Source organism: Periophthalmus magnuspinnatus, chromosome 9 (assembly GCF_009829125.3).
Source record: "Periophthalmus magnuspinnatus isolate fPerMag1 chromosome 9, fPerMag1.2.pri, whole genome shotgun sequence".
Classification (NCBI taxonomy): Eukaryota; Metazoa; Chordata; class Actinopteri; order Gobiiformes; family Gobiidae; genus Periophthalmus; species Periophthalmus magnuspinnatus.
Genome location: NC_047134.1, coordinates 3,360,928 through 3,382,618, shown reverse-complemented (window position 1 = coordinate 3,382,618; position 21,691 = coordinate 3,360,928). Strand labels below are relative to the sequence as shown.

The 21,691-nt window shown below is 45.1% G+C and overlaps 2 protein-coding genes across 2 annotated transcripts in view; both read left to right on the top strand.

Annotated features, from left to right (window-relative positions):
- The window catches only part of LOC129456507 (scavenger receptor cysteine-rich type 1 protein M130-like), a 33,015-nt gene extending 23,658 nt beyond the window's left edge, over nucleotides 1-9,357 (top strand). The window contains exons 5-7 of the mRNA XM_055224013.1: nucleotides 3,091-3,320; nucleotides 8,645-8,828; nucleotides 9,170-9,357. Of these exons, the coding sequence (XP_055079988.1) occupies nucleotides 3,091-3,320; nucleotides 8,645-8,828; nucleotides 9,170-9,357 (602 nt within the window). The remainder of the gene's footprint in view (nucleotides 1-3,090; nucleotides 3,321-8,644; nucleotides 8,829-9,169) is intronic.
- The window catches only part of LOC117375735 (scavenger receptor cysteine-rich type 1 protein M130-like), a gene marked incomplete at its 3' end in the record, with an annotated part of 131,839 nt that overhangs the window by 62,062 nt on the left and 48,086 nt on the right, over nucleotides 1-21,691 (top strand). The gene's annotated exons all lie outside the window — the stretch shown is intronic.

Here is a 21,691-nt window from a genome sequence, read left to right as displayed (position 1 = left end):
AGGACTGAACCAGGATTAAACCAGGACTGAATTAGGACTAAGACAGGACCGAACGAGGACTGAACTAGAACTGAACCAGGACTGAACCAGGACTGAAGGGTGACAGAACCAGAACTAAACCAGGACTGAACCAGGACAGAACCAGAACTAAACCAGGACTAAACCGGGACTGAACCAGGACTAAACCAGGACTAAACAAGGACTGAACCAGGACTAAACCAGGTCTAAGACAGGAGTGAACCAGGACTGAACCAGGACTGAACCAGGACTGAACCAGGACTGAACAAGGACTTAACCAGGACTAAGCCAGGACCAAGCCAGGACTGATCCAGGACTGAACCAGGACTTAACCAGGACTAAGCCAGGACTGAACGAGAACTGAACCAGGACTGATCCAGGACTGAACAAGGACTGATCCAGGACTGAATCAGGACTAAACCAGGACTGATCCAGGACAGAACCAGAACTAAACCAGGACTAAACCGGGACTGAACCAGGACTAAACCAGGACTAAACAAGGACTGAACCAGGACTAAACCAGGTCTAAGCCAGGAGTGAACCAGGACTGAACCAGGACTAAACCATCACTAAAACCAGGACAGAACCAGGAATAACTAAGGACTAAACCAGGACTAAATTAGAACTGAACCAGGACTAAACCAGGTCTAAGCCAGGAGTGAACCAGGACTGAACCAGGACTAAACCATCACTAAAACCAGGACAGAACCAGGATTAACTAAGGACTAAACCAGGACTAAATTAGAACTGAACCAGGACTAAACAAGGACTAAACCTGGACTAAACTAAGACTAAACCAGGACTGAACCAGGACTAAACCAGGACTAAACCAGGACTGAACCACTACTGAAACAGGACTAAACCAGGACTATGCCAGGACTGAACCACGACTGAACCAGGACTGAACCAGGACTGAACCAGGACTGAACAAGGACTGAACCAGGACTGAACCAGGACTGAACCAGGACTAAACCTGGACTAAGACAGGAATGAACCGGGCTGAACCGGAACTGAACCGGAACTGAACCAGGACTGAACCAGGACTAAACCTGGACTAAACCAGGACTAAACCAGGACTGAACCAGGAATGATCCAGGACTGAACCAGGACTGAACCAGGACTGAACCAGGACTGAACCAAGACTGAACCAGGACTAAGCCAGGACTGAACCAGGACTAAACCAGGACTGAACCAGGACTAAACCAGGACTGAGCCAGGACTGAACCAGGACTAAACCAGGACTAAACGAGGACTGAACGGGGTCTTAACCAGGGCTGAACCAGGACTGAACCAGGAGTAAACCAGGACTAACCCCGGACTGACCCAGGACTGAACCGGGACTGAACCAGGACTAAAACAGGACTGAACCAGGACTAAACCAGGACTGAACCAGGTCTAAACCAGGACTGAACCAGGACTGAACCAGGATTAAACCAGGACTGAATTAGGACTAAGACAGGACCGAACGAGGACTGAACTAGAACTGAACCAGGACTGAACCAGGACTGAAGGGTGACAGAACCAGAACTAAACCAGGACTGAACCAGGACAGAACCAGAACTAAACCAGGACTAAACCGGGACTGAACCAGGACTAAACCAGGACTAAACAAGGACTGAACCAGGACTAAACCAGGTCTAAGACAGGAGTGAACCAGGACTGAACCAGGACTGAACCAGGACTGAACAAGGACTTAACCAGGACTAAGCCAGGACCAAGCCAGGACTGATCCAGGACTGAACCAGGACTTAACCAGGACTAAGCCAGGACTGAACGAGAACTGAACCAGGACTGAACCAGGACTGAACAAGGACTGAACCAGGACTGAACAGGGACTGAACCGGGACTAAACCGGGACTAAACAGGCACTGAAACGGGACTAAAGCGGGACTAATCCGGGACTTAACCGGGACTGAAACTGGACTAAACCAGGACTGAACCAGGACTGAACCAGGACTGAACCAGGACTAAACCAGGACTAAGCCAGGACTAAACCAGGACTGAATCAGGACTGAATCAGGACTGAACCAGCACTAAACCAGGACTAAACCAGGACTAAACCAGGACTGAACCAGAACTAAACCAGAACTGAAGCAGGACTAACCCAGGATTAAACCAGGACTGAACCAGGACTGAATCAGGACTGAACAAGGACTGAACCAGAACTGAACCAGGACTGAACCAGGACTGAACCAGAACTAAACCGGGACTAAACCGGGACTGAACCAGGACTAAACCAGGACTAAACAAGGACTGAACCAGGACTAAACCAGGTCTAAGCCAGGACTGAACCAGGACTGAACCAGAACTAAACCAGGACTGAACCAGGACTAAGCCAGGACTGAACCAGGACTGAACCAGGACTGAACCAGGACTGAACCAGGACTAAACCAGGACTGAACCAGGACTAAGCCAGGACTGAACCAGGACTGAACCAGGACTGAACGAGGACTGAACGAGGACTGAACGAGGACTGAACGAGGACTGAACCAGGACTGAACCAGGACTGAACCAGGACTGAACCAGGACTGATCCAGGACTAAGCCAGGACTGAACGAGGACTGAACCAGGAATGAACCAGGACTGAACTAGGACTAAACCAGGACAAAACCAGGACTGAGCAGGACTGATCCAGGACTCAACCATGACTGAACCAGGAATAAAGAGGATTGCATCAGAGCAGTGATGTCACAGTCCTGTGTGCGTTCTATTGGTTCAGAGTGATGATGTCACACATGTGTGTCCACAGACTCGGAGCGTCTGGTGTCGGGGCCCAGTCCCAAGGGGCCTTGGACCAGCAGGGGGCAGAGGTGCTGTGCAGGGAGCTGGGCTGTGGGGCTCCTTCTCTCCTCCAGGGGGCGCTCTCTCCTCTGAAGCAAAAGTTCCACTGAGAGGGCCATGAGTCTGCTCTGATGGACTGTCCCCGCTCCAGCTCAGAGACCTGCTCCTCTGGAGCCGCTGTCAACCTCACCTGCTCAGGTAAAGGGGCGGGGCCTCACTGCTCAGGTAAAGGGGCGGGGCTTCACTGCTCAGATAAAGGGGTGGGGCTCACTCTGTCTCTTGTCTGTTCAGAGCTCAGGCTGGTGGGAGGGGCCAGTCGCTGTGCTGGGACTGTGGAGGTGAGACACAGAGGAGAGTGGGGATGGGTGGGGCCCGATGGACGCTGGTTCCTGGAGGACACAGCTGCTGTGTGCAGAGACCTGGACTGTGGCTCTGCTGTTTATGGAGAAAAGAGAGATGATTTTCCAAAGAGTCCAGTGTGGGAGGTCATATCTGACTGTGTGAAGAAGAAGAAGTCTGCAGTGAGAGAATGTGTCTATGGATCATCTCCCTCTCCCTGGGGTCTGGAGGTGAAGTGTTCAGGTAAAAGTCTGATCTCACATTTTTATGTTTCTCAGATGTTTTTTTTTTCTAGTGTCTCGCATCTCACACACACACACACACACACACATTCACCCCCCCACATACACAAACACACACATGCTCACATACATACACGTACACACACAAAGACACACACTTACATACACAAAAATACACACATAAACTCTACTCTATAAAACTCTATGTAACTCTATGGGAGACTTAATATTTTTAAATAAATGTCCAAACCTCTCCACAAATGTTGATCCTTCTCATTATTAGTTTGAGTTTGGCTCCTCAAACTGTCACATTAATCTTATGGTTTAAAGTCGTTTCATCTGAGCACGATCACGTCTTTGAGCTTGAATAATGGCTCCACTTTATGAAGATATTGGGAAAAAAATCATTTGACTTTTGTTTATTTAAACTGACAGAGAAGACGAGGAACTTAGGGCCAGTTTTATAAAAAATACTGAAATCTCACTGAACGTTTTCTCTCACTGCAGGTCCTCCCTCCTCTCCTGCTCCTCCCTCCTCTCCTCCTCCCTCTCCTCCTCCTCCCTCCTCTCTTCCTCCTCCCTCCTCTCTTCCTCCTCCCTCCTCTCCTCCTCCCTCTCCTCCTCCGCCCTCTCCTCCTCCGCCCTCTCCTCCTCCTCCCTCCTCTCCTCCTCTTCCCTCCTGTCCTCCTCCTCCCTCCTTTCTTCCTCCTCCCTCTCCTCCTCCGCCCTCTCCTCCTCCTCCCTCCTCTCCTCCTCATCTCTCGTCTCCTCCTCCTCCCTCCTCTCTTCCTCCTCTCTCCTCTCCTCCTCCCTCCATGTGGATGCTGTGGCTAGTGCGCCCTCTGCTGGTGTCCAGTCCGTACGCCGTGTGCACTGTGCTGCTGGTGCTGATCTACAGGGAGCAGCGTCGCACAGGTAACCCCACAGTCTGAGATGTTCTGACCTAAACTAAAGAATGAATCTCCACTGAGGGAGGAGCCTGTGTTCTGCTCACATCATCTACATTTATCAGGGAATAGAAACACATTTGTCACCATGGGGATTCTTGCACGTTTTTTGACAACTTTTCTCTGACACTTTTGAGGCACAAACAGAGAACAGCTCCCCCAGAGTGTGACGTATCCTCTACTATCAGCCAATAGCACATCTGGAAATATTCTCGTGCTGACTCAAGCCCCGCCCACCTGCTGTTCAGCTTTTGCCGTGTGGTGCTGCGCTCTGATTGGTCACGCTCAAAATCACAGGCGTATTATTGGTTCACAGTCGTGGCGTTTGCCTCAGAAACTGGACAGATAAAAGTGTGAATTTGGTGAAAATATGCAAGAATCTGGAGTGGAGACAAAGCGGGTCTGGTTGAGTGAAATATATTGTACTTATATATGTAATTCTCCTCCCTGGATGTTAAACTTTGTTAGACAGACACACTGGGCCCAGCGCCTCATCTTAAAGACACATGACACTACAACATATTTACATCTTTATTTTACATTTCACTCATCGTTACTGTTATGATGCTCTAACCTCCATTTTACACTAGAGCAGCCGTCAGAAACCAGCATCTATCTGTATGTGCAAGTGGACTAACCCGCGAGCCGCCGCGCGACAGACAGGAAGTGAGCATGAGCCTGTTTCAGCTCCACTGACTCTGGCTCTAATTCACTTTCTGTGTAAAAAGCACGACCCCTCTGTCTGTGACTGCTGACCTTAAAATGTTTCACTCACAGCACAAAGGCTAATGCACAGGCTAACACACAGGCTAACACACAGACTAACACACAGGCTAATGCAGAGGCTAATGCACAGGCTAACACACAGGCTAACACACAGGCTAACACATTTTTGAATTTGTAAGTACAGAGCAGGGGGCGGGGATAGGGGGTAGGTGAAAACAGACTCTATCTTTATTTATTTATTTATTTATTTATTTGACAGGGACCATGTACAAATTCATTAATCTTACAAGGAAAAGATGATTTGTACCAGATTTAGCTACTGCTTCTTTCCATCTGCAGTCCCTGGGCAGGTGAACACACATTAAAAAACACATATCAATTAACAATTATAATATACGACTACCAATTTGCCATACAACAATAACAATTAAATACAATAAAAAAAAATGACACCATGTCCAATACAGTCTGTCCCCCCCAGTCCAGACTAATATAAAAATCATTATGTGCAGGTTTATACAGTGAGGACAGAGCAGCACCAACTAACTAGACTGATGTGGACACGTTTGATTATTTAAAATGTACTTTTTCAAATTTCTAGTAAAACTATTAAAATCCACAGACAATTTCAGACTGTCTGGAAGCTGATTCCACTGCCTAATGGTTTGATAAGAAAAAGCCGATTGAGCAAAGGCCGAGGATCTTTTTGGAACTATGCAATTTCGGCTTATGGAGGAACGAGTGCATCGGGTAGTTTGTTCAGAATAAAGCATAGTAATTTTTTTTAATGTAGGTGAAGCTGCATTATTAATAATTTTGAATAATTTTCTTATATTTGAATACAAAATTAAATTATTGAAACTGAACTTTTATTTTTATTTAAGATGTTACAGTGGTGATAATGGAGGGGTTTTTTATCGAGCGCCTTTACTGCCTGATTATAGGTGGATCTGAGAGATTTTAAAGCGCTCTCATTGGCCTGAGACACAGTAGGCCAGGTGTGGAATAATCATTGCATTAAAATATGTCAAAGCAGCCTCTACTGTCAGGCTGTTCCTCATGTGTCTAAGGGAAGAGATGTTGTAGCAGATTGAATTGCGTACTTTTTTATATGCTTTTTGAAAGACAAAGTCTGGACCAAATGAACCCCAGATACTTTGTCTCTGTTACAATGTTTAGTTTTATTCCGATGACAAAGATGTTAGGCCTGTCTTTAATTCTATTAGTTTTGGAAAAATACATACCAACTGTTTTATTAATGTTTAATGTCAGACATGAAGATTGGAGCCAGTTATCAATAATGTGGTGGCCACTTTCTGCGCATCCCTTCCATAGATGACAGCATCATCTGCATACATGATGATGTCTACATCTTTGCACACGTCTGGGAGGTCATTGATATAAAGGCTGAACAACAGGGGCCCCAAAATGGACCCTTGTGGGACCCCTGTTATGCAGGGCTGCAAAGACGACATTGAATTGTTTATTCTTACATACTGTACCCGATCGGAGAAGTACGATTTTACCCAATGCATCTGAGCACTCAAGCCGATTTTCCTGTTGTGTCTGATTTTTCCTGTTGTGTCTGATTTTTCCTGTTGTTTTGTTTTTTGTGTGTTGGCGGCACGGTGGCTGAGTGGCAACACTCATGTCTCACAGCAAGAAGGTTGGTTCGATCCCCGGGTCGCCCAGGCCTTTCTGTGTGGAGTTTTTCATGTTTCTCCCCGTGTCTGGATGGGTTTCCTCCGGGTACTCCGGTTTCCTCCATCAACCAAAACATGAACGCCCTTCGAGACAACTGTTGTTGTGATTTTGGGCGTTACAAAAATAAATGAATTGAATTGAATTGAATTGAAGCCTCAGTTGCAGGACAAACTCAAACATGAATCGCTCTAAATAAAAGCTCAAATGTTTTCCCCCTGCTGGAGAAAAGAGGTATTACACAGACACAGGTTTCAGGTCCCTAGGGGGCAGTGTGGAGCAGAGAGGGGCTGTGGCAGGGCATCTGAACACTACCCCAGTTTGAGCTAATTATTTGTCCTGACTCCGCCCACAGGAAGTGCAGATGTCGTTTCCATGGAGACGGGCCAGCAGGAGGAGGAGTATGATGACGTCGCCGCTGAGGTCACCACCGAGCACAGCTTCTGAGCCAATCACAGCTCTGCTTTCATCTTTAAATGAGTCTGACATTTTAATTAAAACTTAAGAAATATGTTAATAAAATATAGTTTTAAGATTCACTTTATTTGGTACTTTTTAAATGTCCTGCACCTGCTTGTTTCCACATATTTTGATAAAATGTGACTTCAAAGCTGCTCTTGAGTTCTGTCTATATCTAATTATAATCAGGAAGTGCATTGTTAGCATGCTAACTCGCCTGCTCTCGAGTAGCTGAATAAAAGTCCCTCCTGTTTCAAACTCTGTGGTATTTCTCTAAATGATTCACAAAACTCTCATGTTTCTAAATCTGTGTTTTTGATTAAAGTAAAGTTCCGTTCATAAAGTCCTTGTAATGGCGTCCGCAGTGTCACTGTTTTCTGTGTCTGTGTGTTTTATTGCTCCTGTCTGCAGTCCTCACGTTTACACTTTGTACTGTTTAAATAAACTAAACCTCTGCAGGATTTTCTCCACTGGTTTTCTTCAGAAACGGTTTAAACGACCAGCAGAGGGCAGCAGAGAGCAGCTCAGGGCTCAAATAAACACAGATGCCCTCCCGTAGGTCCCCAGAGGCATTTTACTTTTACTGAAGTATTAAAGAGGAGGTATTTAGTTCTGTGGGGTATTCAAGGGTCCTTGTGTTGGTCCTGCTCTTAGTCCTGGTCTTAGTCCTGGTTTCAGTCCTGGTTTCAGTCCTGGTTTCAGTTCTGGTCTCAGTCTTGGTCTCGGTCATGATCCTGGTCTCGGTCCTGGTCCTCGGTCCTGATACAAATAAATTATTTTTTAAAAATCATACAATGTGATTTCCAGATTTGTTTTCAGATCATGTGTCTCACAGTGGACATGCACCTAAGATGAACATTTCAGACCCTCCATGATTTCAAACTTGTAAAATCACAGGGAGTTCAAATACTTATTTGCCTCACTGTAAAACTTGGTAATAAAAACAATGTGAGGCTTTAAGCAGCAGAATGTAGTTAGTACATTTTGACACAGAAAAAATAAAATAAAACCATACCAAAAATCATAGCACTGACAAATGAAAAGGTACAAGCACGACAACTGTCAGTAGAAGGTTAGCGCCATCTGCTGACAATATGTGGAATGTGCCGTCGTCCATAATAACAATTAACCTTGTTCATACCAGATTGATATGAAAAATACAAAATATCATGCTGATTATTTGAATCCAAGGTTAAATAACAATCTGCCCAGCCACCCCCTGAGCAAACTTTTGTATGGACCATCTTGTCCTTCCAGTCATTACTCAAAGCTCATGACGATAGGTGAGGGTAGGAACATAGACTGATCGGTAAATCGAGAGGTTTGCTTTTAGACTCAACTCCTACTTTAACACAAGTGACCACATCCCTGCAGATGCCGCAATCCACCTGTTAATCTCACACTGACCGTCCCCTTGACAACATCCAACAGGTACAACCAGAAGGAACACAGAGGAACTCATGTAGGAACCTGTCCTACACGAGTCTGTCCTACACGAGTCTGTCCTACACGAGTCTGTCCTTGTCCTACACGAGTCTGTCCTACACGAGTCTGTCCTACACGAGTCTGTCCTACACGAGTCTGTCCTTTTCCTACACGAGTCTGTCCTACACGAGTCTGTCCTTTTCCTACATGAGTCTGTCCTACATGAGTCTGGCCTACATGAGTCTGTCCTTGTCCTACATGAGTCTGTTCTACATGAGTCTGTCCTTGTCCTACATGAGTCTGTCCTACATGAGTCTGTCCTTGTCCTACATGAGTCTGTTCTACATGAGTCTGTCCTTGTCCTACATGAGTCTGTCCTACATGAGTCTGTATTACATGAGACTGTCCTACATGAGTCTGTCCTACATGAGTCTGTCCTACACGAGTCTGTTCTACACGAGTCTGACTTACATGAGTCTGACCTACACGAGTCTGAACTACGAGTCTGTCCTACATGAGACTATCCTACAGGAGTATGTCCTACGTCCTACATGAGACTGTCCTACATGAGACTGTCCTACACGAGTCTGACCTATACGAGTCTGTCCTACACGAGTCTGACCTACATGAGTCTGTCCTACATGAGTCTGGCCTACATGAGTCTGACCTACATGAGTCTAACTTATCTAGTAAAACAAAGTAAAATGGATGAAACTTAGAAAATTAATGAAAAATACAGTACAAAAGTCGAATAAAATAGTGTGAAATATGAGAGTGATTCTGGCTGATAGTGAGTTTCCTTCACTTTGATAAAATGGGGGTTTGTGGTTTGATGCTCAGAACAGCAGCTCTGAGCTGCACAAGCTTCAAAACATGTTAGATTTCAAACTGATTTCAACTGCAGACATGTGCTCTAAAATGTTATATAGCCCCAAGTCAACAATAACAATAAATTATATTAACAACGACATCAATGACAACAACATTTACATCAACAACAACATCAGCAACATTTACATCAACAACATTTACGTCAACAACAACAATGACGTCAATGACATTTACATCAACAACATCCCCAGAAGAACCAGAAGACATCACAAATCTACTTTTTCAAAAATCCAGCCAAGAAAACCACAGTTTCAACATGAAACCAGTGTAATGTAGGCTGGTCTTTACCGGTAGGATGTGGGACAGAAGACAGCAGTACAGGTGTATTCTACAAGTTTTACTTCTTTTTCCATCAATGATCAAAGTGCACCATGCATTGAGCAATGGAGGTTTGAGGAGCAGCGTCTCCTCCAGCAGCAGAACATGGTGTGTTGGTATCAGGCGCCTTTTATACTGTCCCACTGACTGGACAACACTATTGTTAATGAATAGAAATGTTTAAAGATAACATTAGCTCTTTAAAACTCTTAAACCTCCATAAAGCCAAATAAACCCATAAACCAAATTAACTTTATACATATATTACACATAAATCCTAAAACAAACCCCAAATGTATTTAAAACCCATAAACCCTTTAAAATGCCCAACATGCCTCTCTTCATACACCTTCACCGCCTTGGTCTTTTTAAGGGAGCTCGTTTCCCCAGGGACCTCTTTAATACCTGGACACAAGGAGACAGGAGGTAAGTTAAAGATTCTTAAACCACCGTTCACTAAAAACACTGCAAATTACACAAGACTAATGAAAAGCCAAAGGGCACAGATTATGTCTGTGTAACTTGGACAATGATGTACAGGACAGGGGAAATTTTATTCATTTTTATTCAGAAACAAGAGTTTCCCAACAGTTTTTGTTTTTAAACTATTTCCTTTTTTTGACACAACCCTCCGGTCTTGGAGAAGACCCTTCCACGAGGCACAGAAGATGCCGGTGTGCACAAAAAGGCAAGTGCAAGTTTGTATAAATTTGGACAGAGTGGTTTTCTCCTCTCCCAGGACTCCAGAGGATTTTCCAATGACACTGCAGGTGTCGGCTTTACCATTTCCTCCTGAAGGTTTTGCTCCTGCATTTTCATTAGGGGGACAACTTTGGAGACAGACACATTTTCCTCGGCCGACAGCTCTACAGTGGCATCATAAACTAACGCTGCTCCTACTGGCTCCCTTAGCTCCACCAAACATGGCAGCATCAGATATGTGCTGTTCCATCTGGTCTCCACTTCTTGCATTAGCTTCATTTTTGCCATCCCCAGATGGAGCTGCACTTGTGTGAGCTTCACCTTTAAAGATACACATAAGTCGGCCATTAAATCACTGCAGCAGGAACACAAAGTATTAGTGTTATTAGAAACTGGAATAAAGGGAATGACCGCACCTCAGCAGTGGTGCTGCTTCTAAAGGAACTAACCCACTTCCTCGCTTTGGCCCGGATGCCAGAGAGCACAGGGTTCTGGTCAAGTGCCTTCTTCACGATCAGATTTAGTTTGTGTGCGACGCAAATATGGTGCCGAAGCTTCAGCTCTCACACACACAACCATATTGTGAGCTCCATCAGTGACCGTACATGTCACCTTATTAGTGATTCCCCATTCCTCCACCAGGGAGCCTTTCACACAAGCTCTATTTTCAGCAGTGTGTGACTGGGACAAGGCCTGCACTCCCAATAGCACTGAGCTGAGCCCCATTTTCTCACCCACAAAATGGCAGGTTACAGCCAGGTAGGCATCTATGTTGATGGATGTCCACATGTCAGAAGTCAGGCTAACAACAGCCACCTTTTCAACTTTAGCCTTAGCCTTCTCCTTTGCTGACTCGTACTTGGCCTCCACCATGGCCTCAATTTGTCTGAAGTGTGAGACATACAGTTAAGTACTCATTTGTTTGATGCATGCTCCCATACACACCTGCCTTGTAGGGAGAACATAATCCAGTTTGGACACAAATGCCCTGAATCCAACATCTTCCACAAAACTGAAGCCTGTGTCCTTCAGTATCATGGAGACAAGGGCTTCATCCAGCTCCTGTTTCTGGTGGTTGGTTAAAAGACAATAAATACAGTGTTACTTGTCTTTATTTGCACAATAAACAAAAGTAAACATGGAAAAACTGTGATAGTGTATTTGTAATATTGTTATGACTTACCTTGGCTAGTTGAAGCTCTAGTTTCCTCCTTATTCTCATACAAGCCCTTAGCATGGAGGAGGTGTTGTTATTGTGCCCCAACTCCTTGGAACACAATAAACACCTCATCTTTGAATAAAATAAGAAACCATGAAACATAGTTGTTGATAAGCAAACCTAATGCGTCTGTAATGATGTTAGATTTAGCTGACCTTGTTAGGAGATATCAGGTCAAAGTGTTCCCACACGGGGGAAAACCTCCTCTTCCTCGCTGGCTCCATCCTATCACCTGTCCTACTCTCCTCACTCTCCTACATCTGATTATGATTTGGACCTTTACACTTTTCCTCTTGTTGGTTAATCGCTCCTTGGTCATGTCTTGTTTTCTCTGGTCTTTTCTTCTACACGTTTGTTGTGAGGACGACTTCTGCACAGATCAGCACTTTGCTTTCAGCTCGGATGCTCTAGATCGAGTAGATTAAAGGGCTCATATTACTCTATCATCTGATCTATGTTATAATGTTGTTTTCTCAAAAAGAAAACACTCTATTCCACCTTGTGATGTCATGTAGTAATCCAGGAAGTGCTCCACTGTGTTTTTAAAAAACACACCTTCACTAGAGTCATTTGGATAACTTCAGCTTTGGAACTGCAAATCTCTACTAAAGGTAAAAGGAGCTGTTCACTTGAAAACTACCACTTGATGACATCACAAGGTGGAACAGAGCATTTTGAGCTTTGGAGATGTTACAGACTAATAATAAAGAGTTACTCAAACATGTGTGAATGAAACAAAACACAACTCCAGGTGTGTTTTTGAGGAGGGAACATTATGACTTACATCATAGATCCATTTTGTGTAATAAAGGACCTTTCATCACATCAACTTCAGAATTTGTTTTACTGCTATTGTGAGTTACCAAGTGACAGAACAAAGAACTTGCCTTGAATAGAGAAGAGAAACATAGAGCAGTGACAATAATAATAAGTCAATGAGAAAATGAAATGGTCCAAACGGAGAGATTGACCGTAGGGGTCATCTGTCCATAGACACACTGGACATCGCTCCTCACTCGTTTAGTTTAGTGTCAGTTTTAAAATATGAACATTCAACACATATTTGAAAAAAAAAAAAAAATCAGATTATGGCGAGTTTAGTTTTAGCAAGAAAACCACAAATGAACTGATAAGTAAATGTTAAAAGCAGGAAACTCTCAAACACGTCTCAGAGCTGGTCTAGTCGGGTTTAGACCTAGTTTAGTCCTGTTCAGTCCTGATTTAGACCAGTTCAGTCCTGGTTTAGACCTGGTTTAGACCTGGTTTAGACCTGGTTTAATCCTGGTTTAGACCTGGTTTAATCCTGGTTTAGTCCTGGTTTAGACCTGGTTTAGTCCTGGTTTAGTCCTGGTTTAGACCTGTTTAGACCTAGTTTAGTCCTGGTTTGGTCCCGTTATGGCCCTCGGAGCACTGGTCCTAGTCTGGTTCTTCTACACTTTGGGTAAGTAACTTGTTTGTCTTTGATTTACTTGTTTCCTAAAATATAAAAAGACATGGACAGTGTCATAAAGTGAAACATACGAGGCACAAAAGAAACGGAGCAGAAAGAGCCGTCTGATGTGATCTGCCCCTTTTCTACACTAAACTTTAGCACGGACTGACACAAAAACATTTCAAAGCATTTCATTTCCATCACACTCATTCTTTGCAAGCAGATATCTGGCCTTTTCTGCTTTTCAAACTTAATGAGCTGGTTTCATCAATGTTTAAATCTCATTATTGTTGTGGATCCTGGTGTTTGGGGTCAGGGGTCAGGCTTCGTTCCATAAGTTTGGTTCTGAATCTGTCTGAATGAGTGTGCTCCTTTTAGGCTGTAGTGACTTCTCTTAAAGAATCTTTGAATGTTTACGGGTGATACATGGCACTTAACTTTACACATGACTTTAGGAAACTCAAATCAACAATAGCATGACCTTTCAGTAGTGTAACTCTGACAAGAGCTGCATTAGCTGGCTCTCTATAAAGAATGTGTTTTTTCATGTGATACTTCTACTTTTACATGAGTATTTGTTTGCTCTGGTGTCTGAACCTTTACTGAAGTAACAAGATGGAGTACTTCTTCCATCAGTTTATTTGTCAAAGTGTTCTTTTGGCCCCACACTGCAACTACTTCAGTCTGAGGGGAAGTGGCTCATGTGTGTCTGAAACTCTGTCTCAGCACTTGTCAAAAATAAATGTACATTTGATTAATATTAAAGTGTTTCTAAACTCAAACACAGCCTGGTCAGATGGGGCCATAGTGAGTTTCCTGTTTCCATCACACTCATGAAACCAGCCTGTGGCTTTAATGAGCCCAACAGCATTTTGTGTGAAGCTCTGTGTCATGTGACCGACAAACACCATTTTATGACATGACTTTTGTGTGTGCCGGGCTCCTGGCAGAAGACAACAGCTCAGGTAAAGACACTCACCAGGATAACCACTCTGCCACAGTAACACAGGGAGAACATGCACACTCCACTCAGATCAGGAGTCTAACCCACAACCTCCTGGTGAGAGGGAGGACACAGGATAACCACTCTGCCACAGTGTCTGTGTAATCTCTCAGTCGTCCAGGTGGGATCCAGAGTAAAAGAAAAACTCTATTGTGTCACTGGACAAAAGTTTTAGAGTAAATACTGCTTCTGTTTGGTCAGATTGCCTTATATGTGTCTGAAAGGAGGAGCTCACTGTTTGGGTGTAGTTAGCTCCTCCCCCCAGGGGTGTCCAGAGTATTTTCCACAGTGGGTCAAAGTGAATACACATTAGTGGGTGGAGAGTCAAACCTGATGACAGTTTGCACAGAAAAATGTTCTTCTAGAAGGAAAGATGTGACATTGACTTTAAAAATACCACTGCCACTTTTCACTACAAAACTGAATCAAAACAGATTATTCTTAAAATGTTGTGGGCCAAATTAGACCTGCTGGAGGGCCAAGTTCAGCCCGCGGGCCCCACTTTAGATACCCCTGCTCTAAAGGTTTTTCCCGGTTTGTCCATTGTTTTTTTACTCTGGCCTGGGAGGGGCTTTATTGCTGAGGTAATGGGGCGTGGCCTGACTGCTCCAGTAAAGAGGCGGGGCTCACTCTGTCTCTTGTCTGTTCAGAGCTCAGGCTGGTGGGAGGGGCCAGTCGCTGTGCTGGGACTGTGGAGGTGAGACTCAGAGGAGAGTGGAGACGGGTGGAGGAGCCCAATGGACCCTGGTTCCTGGAGGACACAGCTGCTGTGTGCAGAGACCTGGACTGTGGCTCTGCTGTTTATAGAGAAGAGAGACATGATTTTCGAGAGAGTCCAGTGTGGGAGGTCCATTCTGACTGTGTTGAGGAGTCTGCAGTGAGAGAATGTGTTGATGATTCATCCTCCTCTTCCTCGGGTCTGAAGGTGAAATGTTCAGGTAAAAGTCTGATCTCACATTTTTATGTTTCTCAGATGTTTTTTTCTAGTCTCTCTCATCACACACACACACACACACACACAGAGGGGGCGTGTCCTCTGTGTGTGTCTCTGGACATGAGGACAGTCCTGTTGGACACAGACGAGTCCAAGTGTGTGAGTTTTGTCTTAAACCCACAGAGATGCTAAAAACATGATTAAATCTGTTGAGGAGGATCAGCTCTGTCAGCAGCAAAGAGCCCAGTTTAGACTCAAGTCTGTCATGTTTACTCTGAAAAACTACAGAGAGATTCTCACGTGTTTAAGAACAAGTGAACTAGGACTAAACCAGATCTGAACCAGGACTAAACCAGGACTAAACCAGGTGTCACGGCCAATTACCGTGTGTTATGTTATTATTTTGTGCAGGTGGAGCTGGATGATGCACTCCCGGTGCGTGCGTCAAGGGTCCGACGCACTGCACCTTTAAAAGCTCGTGCACGTCAGAAGCTCGTGCTGGCTCATCCTGCTCCCAGCCGGTCACCTGCGCGTCTCCTACTTCTTTTTGTTACCGTATTTCGCAATTCATTTGGGTTAATAAACACCTTATTTAATTGAATACTTGGTTTTGTGTATTTTCCGTCATGGCTTGGAGCCTGGTTATGACCGATTGGGGGCTCGTCTAAACTATTAATGTTTTAGGACGCATTTGGTAACTTGTGTGTGCTAAAGTTTGTTGCGTTCATTTGGTTTTGGTAATGTTAGTTTGCTGGTGCAATTCCTTGTTTGAAGGGTTGGCGCGTAAGGTGACCGGGCTTGAGGAGGCGTAAAAACACCCCGCTGCGTCCCTGACGTCCGGTGGGTTTTCCCTGCGGGATATTCCGTTGGGTGCCTCTTCCGTGCTGCCAATGGCAGGAAGAGCATGGTGTTTGTTGGCTGGGAGTGGAAGGGTGAGCATTTGACCCGCTTTCAGTAAATCAAGGTGAGTAAAGTGGTTGACTTAGGCGCGCCTTAACTCTTTATCCACAGGCCGGTGTCCCCTTAGGCTCAGTGGTGCTGCTCTTTTGGCTGCACCTACCTTTTTGTTTTAAGTCGCGGGGAAGCGGCTAATTATTGGAAATTGGTAAGCACTATGGAATTGAAATTGACGTTAAACGATTGAAAGAAAATGTGAAGGTGATATTAATTGCTAATTTGATTGAAAATGAGGTGCTTGAGGACAAACCACGCGGTTCCTCAGTGAATATAGATGCCTCAGTACCAAGTTTAACGTTTGAACAACAAGTCAGGTTGTTGGAGCTGCAGTTTGAAATTGAACAAGTAAAGTTGGAGCAAATTAAAGAGGGTCGACAGAGCGAAGCTGAGCGTTCTTCCTCTCTGTCTTCTGACAGTTCTGATGTCGCGTTTGATGTCATTGGGAATTTGCGCTTATTGCCAAAATTCTCAGAAAATGATCCTGACTCCTTTTTTCTCATTTTTGAGCGTTTAGCGGAGGCGCGCGGTTGGAGTAGCTCTGTGCGCACTATGCTCCTTCAGTGCGTTTTTGTAGGGGGCGTGCAGGAGGTCTTTTCTGCCCTGTCTGCGGCTGATAACCAGGACTATGATAAAGTGAAGGCTCCTGTTTTAAAGGCATATGAATTAGTGCCTGAGGCTTATCGACAACGGTTTAGATCGTGCAGAAAGGCCACTGGACAAAGCTATTTGGAGTTTGTCCGTGACTTAAGAATGCATTTTACGCGCTGGTGCGCAGCAGCAAAAGTCACTAATTTTGAAAAGCTGGTAGAATTGATTGTTTTGGAGCAACTTAAAAATTCCGTACCTGATGCTGTGGCGACATATATTTGTGAGCAAAAGGCCGAGACAGCATCGGTAGCGGCGACACTGGCGGATGATTATATTTTGATTCACAAAGGACAAGTAAGGCCTGGCAGTAGTTATAATGGGGATAGCTCTCGGCGCCCTGGCATCATGTGTCATTCTGACAAAACTTCTAATTGGCGTGGCATGAGTAAAGTGTGTAATTATTGCCACGAAAAGGGTCATTGGAAGTCTGATTGTCCTGTCCTGAAGTCAAAAGGTAAAACACTAAAACCTAATGTAAAACCTGCCGCGCTTGCTGTTCATTTATTTATTTATTTATATATTTATTTGACAGGGACAATGCAATCTGACATAGTTACAACATGAACATTGCAGCATAGTGATGCAGTTGTTTCAGAAAATATTGCAACTGCGGACGTCCTGTTGTCTTATGCCCCATTTATTCGTGAAGGTTATCTGTCACTTGTTGGGGGTGATACAAGAGTCCCAGTTAAGATCCTTCGAGACACTGGGGCATATGATTCTTATGTGGGCTGTTCTGTGTTGCCTTTTTCACCAGAGACCGCTACAGGTGACTTTATACTTAGTCGTGGCATGGGCTTGACAGTGTTGCCCATTCCACTACACAGGATGAGTTTACAGTGTGAGCTTGTACAGGGAGAGGTTGCTGTGGGCGTGTGGCCAGCATTGCCAATTGACGGGATTCACTTCATTTTGGGCAATGGCTTGGCTGGTAGTCGTGTCTGGTCTAGTGCGCCGTCCTATTCTTGTAAAACAATTTTGCCTGATGATTGTGTGAATGCGTCAGCCTCACCTGTAGTCACGTTGTATCCAACAGCTTTGGAAAGTGATCTGTCAGCGCCACTAGAAGTATTTCCCGCTTGCGCCGTGACCCGTGCCATGCGGAAAGCTGAGAAGGATTCTCCTGTTTGCAAAGATGTCATTTTGTCTGTGACTGACTTCCCTTTAAATGTGTCCCACAATGACTTGGTCCAAGAACAGCGTGATGATCCAACTCTAAAAGATGCTTTTGACTTAGTCGTCCCTGAGGCACAGATAGTGAGCATGGCCAATGGCTATTTTGTGCAAAATGATGTGCTCTTTAGAAAGTGGTCACCCCCTGGTGAGTGGGTGCTTGATGCCGTGTTTCAAATCGTGGTTCCCACAAAATTCCGCACTGCTGTGCTTGAGGTGGCGCACAATAATGCGGGTCACTTTGGTGTGCGCAAAACCTATTTGAGTCTTCTCAAGTATTTTTTCTGGCCTCGCGTGAAATGAGACGTGTCTGCGTACATTAAAACATGTCATGTGTGCCAGCTGACTGGAAAACCAAATCAGACCATAAAACCAACACCATTTCAACCTATTCCGGCTATAAGTGAACCATTTGAGTATTTATTAATAGACTGCGTGGGTCCGCTGCCAACTGCTAAGTCTGGGTGTAAATTTCTCCTCACGGTGATGTGTCAAAGTACTTGTTATCCAGCTGCGTATCCCTTACGGTCTATTACAACCAAGGCTGTTATTAAAGCGCTGTCCCAGTTTATCTCGGTGTTTGGGATTCCAAAAATAATTCAAAGTGATCGTGGCTCAAACTTCTCCTCTCATATGTATGCACAGGTCCTGAAGGCACTGGGCATAAAGCACAACCAATCTTCCGCCTATCACGCGCAGAACCAGGGTGCGCTGGAGCGCTTTCACCAGACCTTGAAGTCTCTGCTGCGCGCATACTGTACGGAGCTGAACAGGGACTGGGAAGAGGGACTCCCATGGCTTCTGTTGGCTGCGCGGGAGGCTGTGCAGGAGAGTACAGGTTTCAGCCCAAACGAGCTTGTTTTTGGCCATTCTGTGCGTGGTCCTCTGACAGCTCTGAAAAGTAATTTTTGTGAGACAGACCCGCCTAAAAACTTAATTGATTTTGTGAACGGGATTCGTCATCGTTTGTTCATGGCTGGCTGCATGGCCAAAGATAAACTGCAGCAGTCACAGAGAAAAATGAAAAACATTTATGATTGTAAGACGGAGCGCCAAGAGTTTAGTCCTGGCGACCAGGTGCTCGCTCTTACACCTGTTCTCCTTTTCAGGCTAAATTTACTGGACCTTACATCGTGGCAAAAAAATATCTGATTTGAATGATTTGATTGCAACACCTGGCAGGAAGAAGTCTACGCAGCTTTGTCACGTGAACTTATTGAAACCTTATCACTGCTCCTGCTGATAGTGCACGTTCCGGTTTGGTGTGCCCCGCCCTTGCTGTTGAATCCCTCTCTTTGGGGTTGGAGGACAGTGTGCCAGAGCCGGACGACGGCATGCTGTGTGGTCCTCTTAAAAACTCAGAGTTTTTGAGTAATTTAGATAATTTATTCTCTCATTTGTCAGCATCACAGTGCAGTGAACTGTCCCGGCTTGTTAAAAAGTACCCTATGTTATTTGGGGATGTGCCCACACGGACTGATTGGGTTGAGCACGACATCGATGTGGGGGATGCCCACCCAATACAACGTTTCTACCGTATTGGTCCTGAAAAGCTGAAACATTTGGACGCGGAAATTGACTACATGCTCAGGAATAATATTGCAGTACCATTGTCTTCGAGTTGGGCCTCTCCGTGTATTTTAGTGCCAAAGTGTGATAATACGCCGCGATTTTGCACAGACATGCGTAAGGTTAATTCGGTGACTAAACCAGATTCTTTCCCTCTGCCTCGCATGGATGACTGTATTGATCGTGTTGGTTCAGCCAAATATGTCACCAAATTGGATTTGCTGAATGGCTATTGGCAAGTGCCCCTGTCCAAGCGCGCGCAGGAAATCGCTGCGTTTGTGACACCTTCGGGACTGTATTCCTACACCGTTATGCCATTTGGACTAAGAAACGCTCCAGCGACTTTTCAGCGGCTCATGAATATGGTGGTCGCTGGGTTGGAGGGCTGCTCAGTTTACTTGGATGACTTGGTTATTTACAGTGACACTTGGCACGCACATCTGCGGCGCATCCAGGCTGTCTTTGAGCGCCTCGCTGACGCGCGTCTGACCATCAACTTGGCTAAGTGCGAGTTCGCTAAAGCAACTGTGACGTACCTGGGTCGCGTCATGGGACAGGGTAAAGTTGCTCCTGTTCGTGGTAAAGTTGTCGCTGTAGCCAAGTTTCCACGGCCAACTACTAAAAAGGAGTTGCAGTGTTTTTTAGGTTTGGTGGGGTACTACAGGACTTTTTGTAGAAATGTTTCCACTGTCGTTTTCCCTCTCATGGAGCTTCTTAAAACCAAAGCTAAATTTGTTTGGTCTGCTGAGTGCCATCAGGCTTTTGAGAATGTTAAATCTTTGTTATGTTCCCACCCTGTGTTGTCTTCTCCATGTTTTGACAGGCCGTTTATGCTCCAGGTGGATGCCAGTCAGGTGGGAGCCGGAGCGGTTCTACTGCAGGAGGATGATTGGGGTGTGGCGAAGCCTGTCTGCTTTTTCTCTAAAAACTTTAATCGGCACCAGAGTAACTATTCCGTGATTGAGAAGGAGGCTTTAGCTTTGATCTGGGCGTTGCAGTATTTTAGAGTATATTTGAGTGGATCTGCACCTTTAGTGGTCTATATGGATCACAATCCACTAACGTTTTTGAATTCCATGAGGTGCCCCAACCAAAGGCTGACTCGGTGGTCCCTGTTTTTGCAGACATACGACCTGGATATTAGGCATATAAAGGGCAGGGACAATGTTATTGCCGACGCCTTGTCCAGAGCACCTTTGGATTAAGTTTTATGCTTTGACACTCCTGCTGGTCTAACTTTGTCACTTTTCATCTTCTCTAAGCACCAGAGTGGGTGAGGATGATTGAAGCCTGTGTGACAGTGGTTGAGTTTGGTTTGGTTGACACTGGGTGTTGGTGTTTTATTATATGATGTCATTTTGGGCATGGTGATTCCTGGGGGGAATCCCCGTCTTTATGAGGGGGGGTGTCATGGCCCCCATCCTTAGATGAATTACCGTTATGTCATTACTTTGTGCAGGTGGAGCTGGATGATGCACTCCCGGTGCGTGCGTCAAGGGCCCGACGCACTGCACCTTTAAAAGCTCGTGCACGTCAGAAGCTCGTGCTGGCTCATCCTGCTCCCAGCCGGTCACCTGCGCGTCTCCTACTTCTTTTTGTTACCTTATTTCACAATTCATTTGGGTTAATAAACACCTTATTTAATTGAATACTTGGTTTTGTGTATTTTCTGTCATGGCTTGGAGCCGGGTTATGACACAGGACTGAACCAGGATTAAAGCAGGACTAAACCAGGACTAAACCAGAACTGAACCAGGACTGAACTAGGAACCAGGACTAAACCAGAACTTAACCAGGACTGAACCAGGACTAAACTAGAATTTAACCAAGACTGAACCAGGACTAAACCAGGACTAAACCAGGACTAAACCAGGACTGAACCAGGACTGAACCAGGACTAAACCAGAACTTAACCAGGACTGAACCAGGACTAAACCAGGACTGAACCAGGACTGAACCGGGACTGAACTAGGAACCAGGACTAAACCAGAACTTAACCAGGACTGAACCAGGACTAAACCAGGACTTAACCAGGACTGAACCAGGACTAAACCAGGACTAAACCAGGACTATACCAGGACTGAACCAGGACTAAACCAGGACTAAACCAGGACTCAACCAGGACTAAATCAGGACTAAACCAGGACTGAACCAGGACTAAACCAGGACTAAACCAGGACTAAAACGGGACTTGGCTCAGAGCGGTG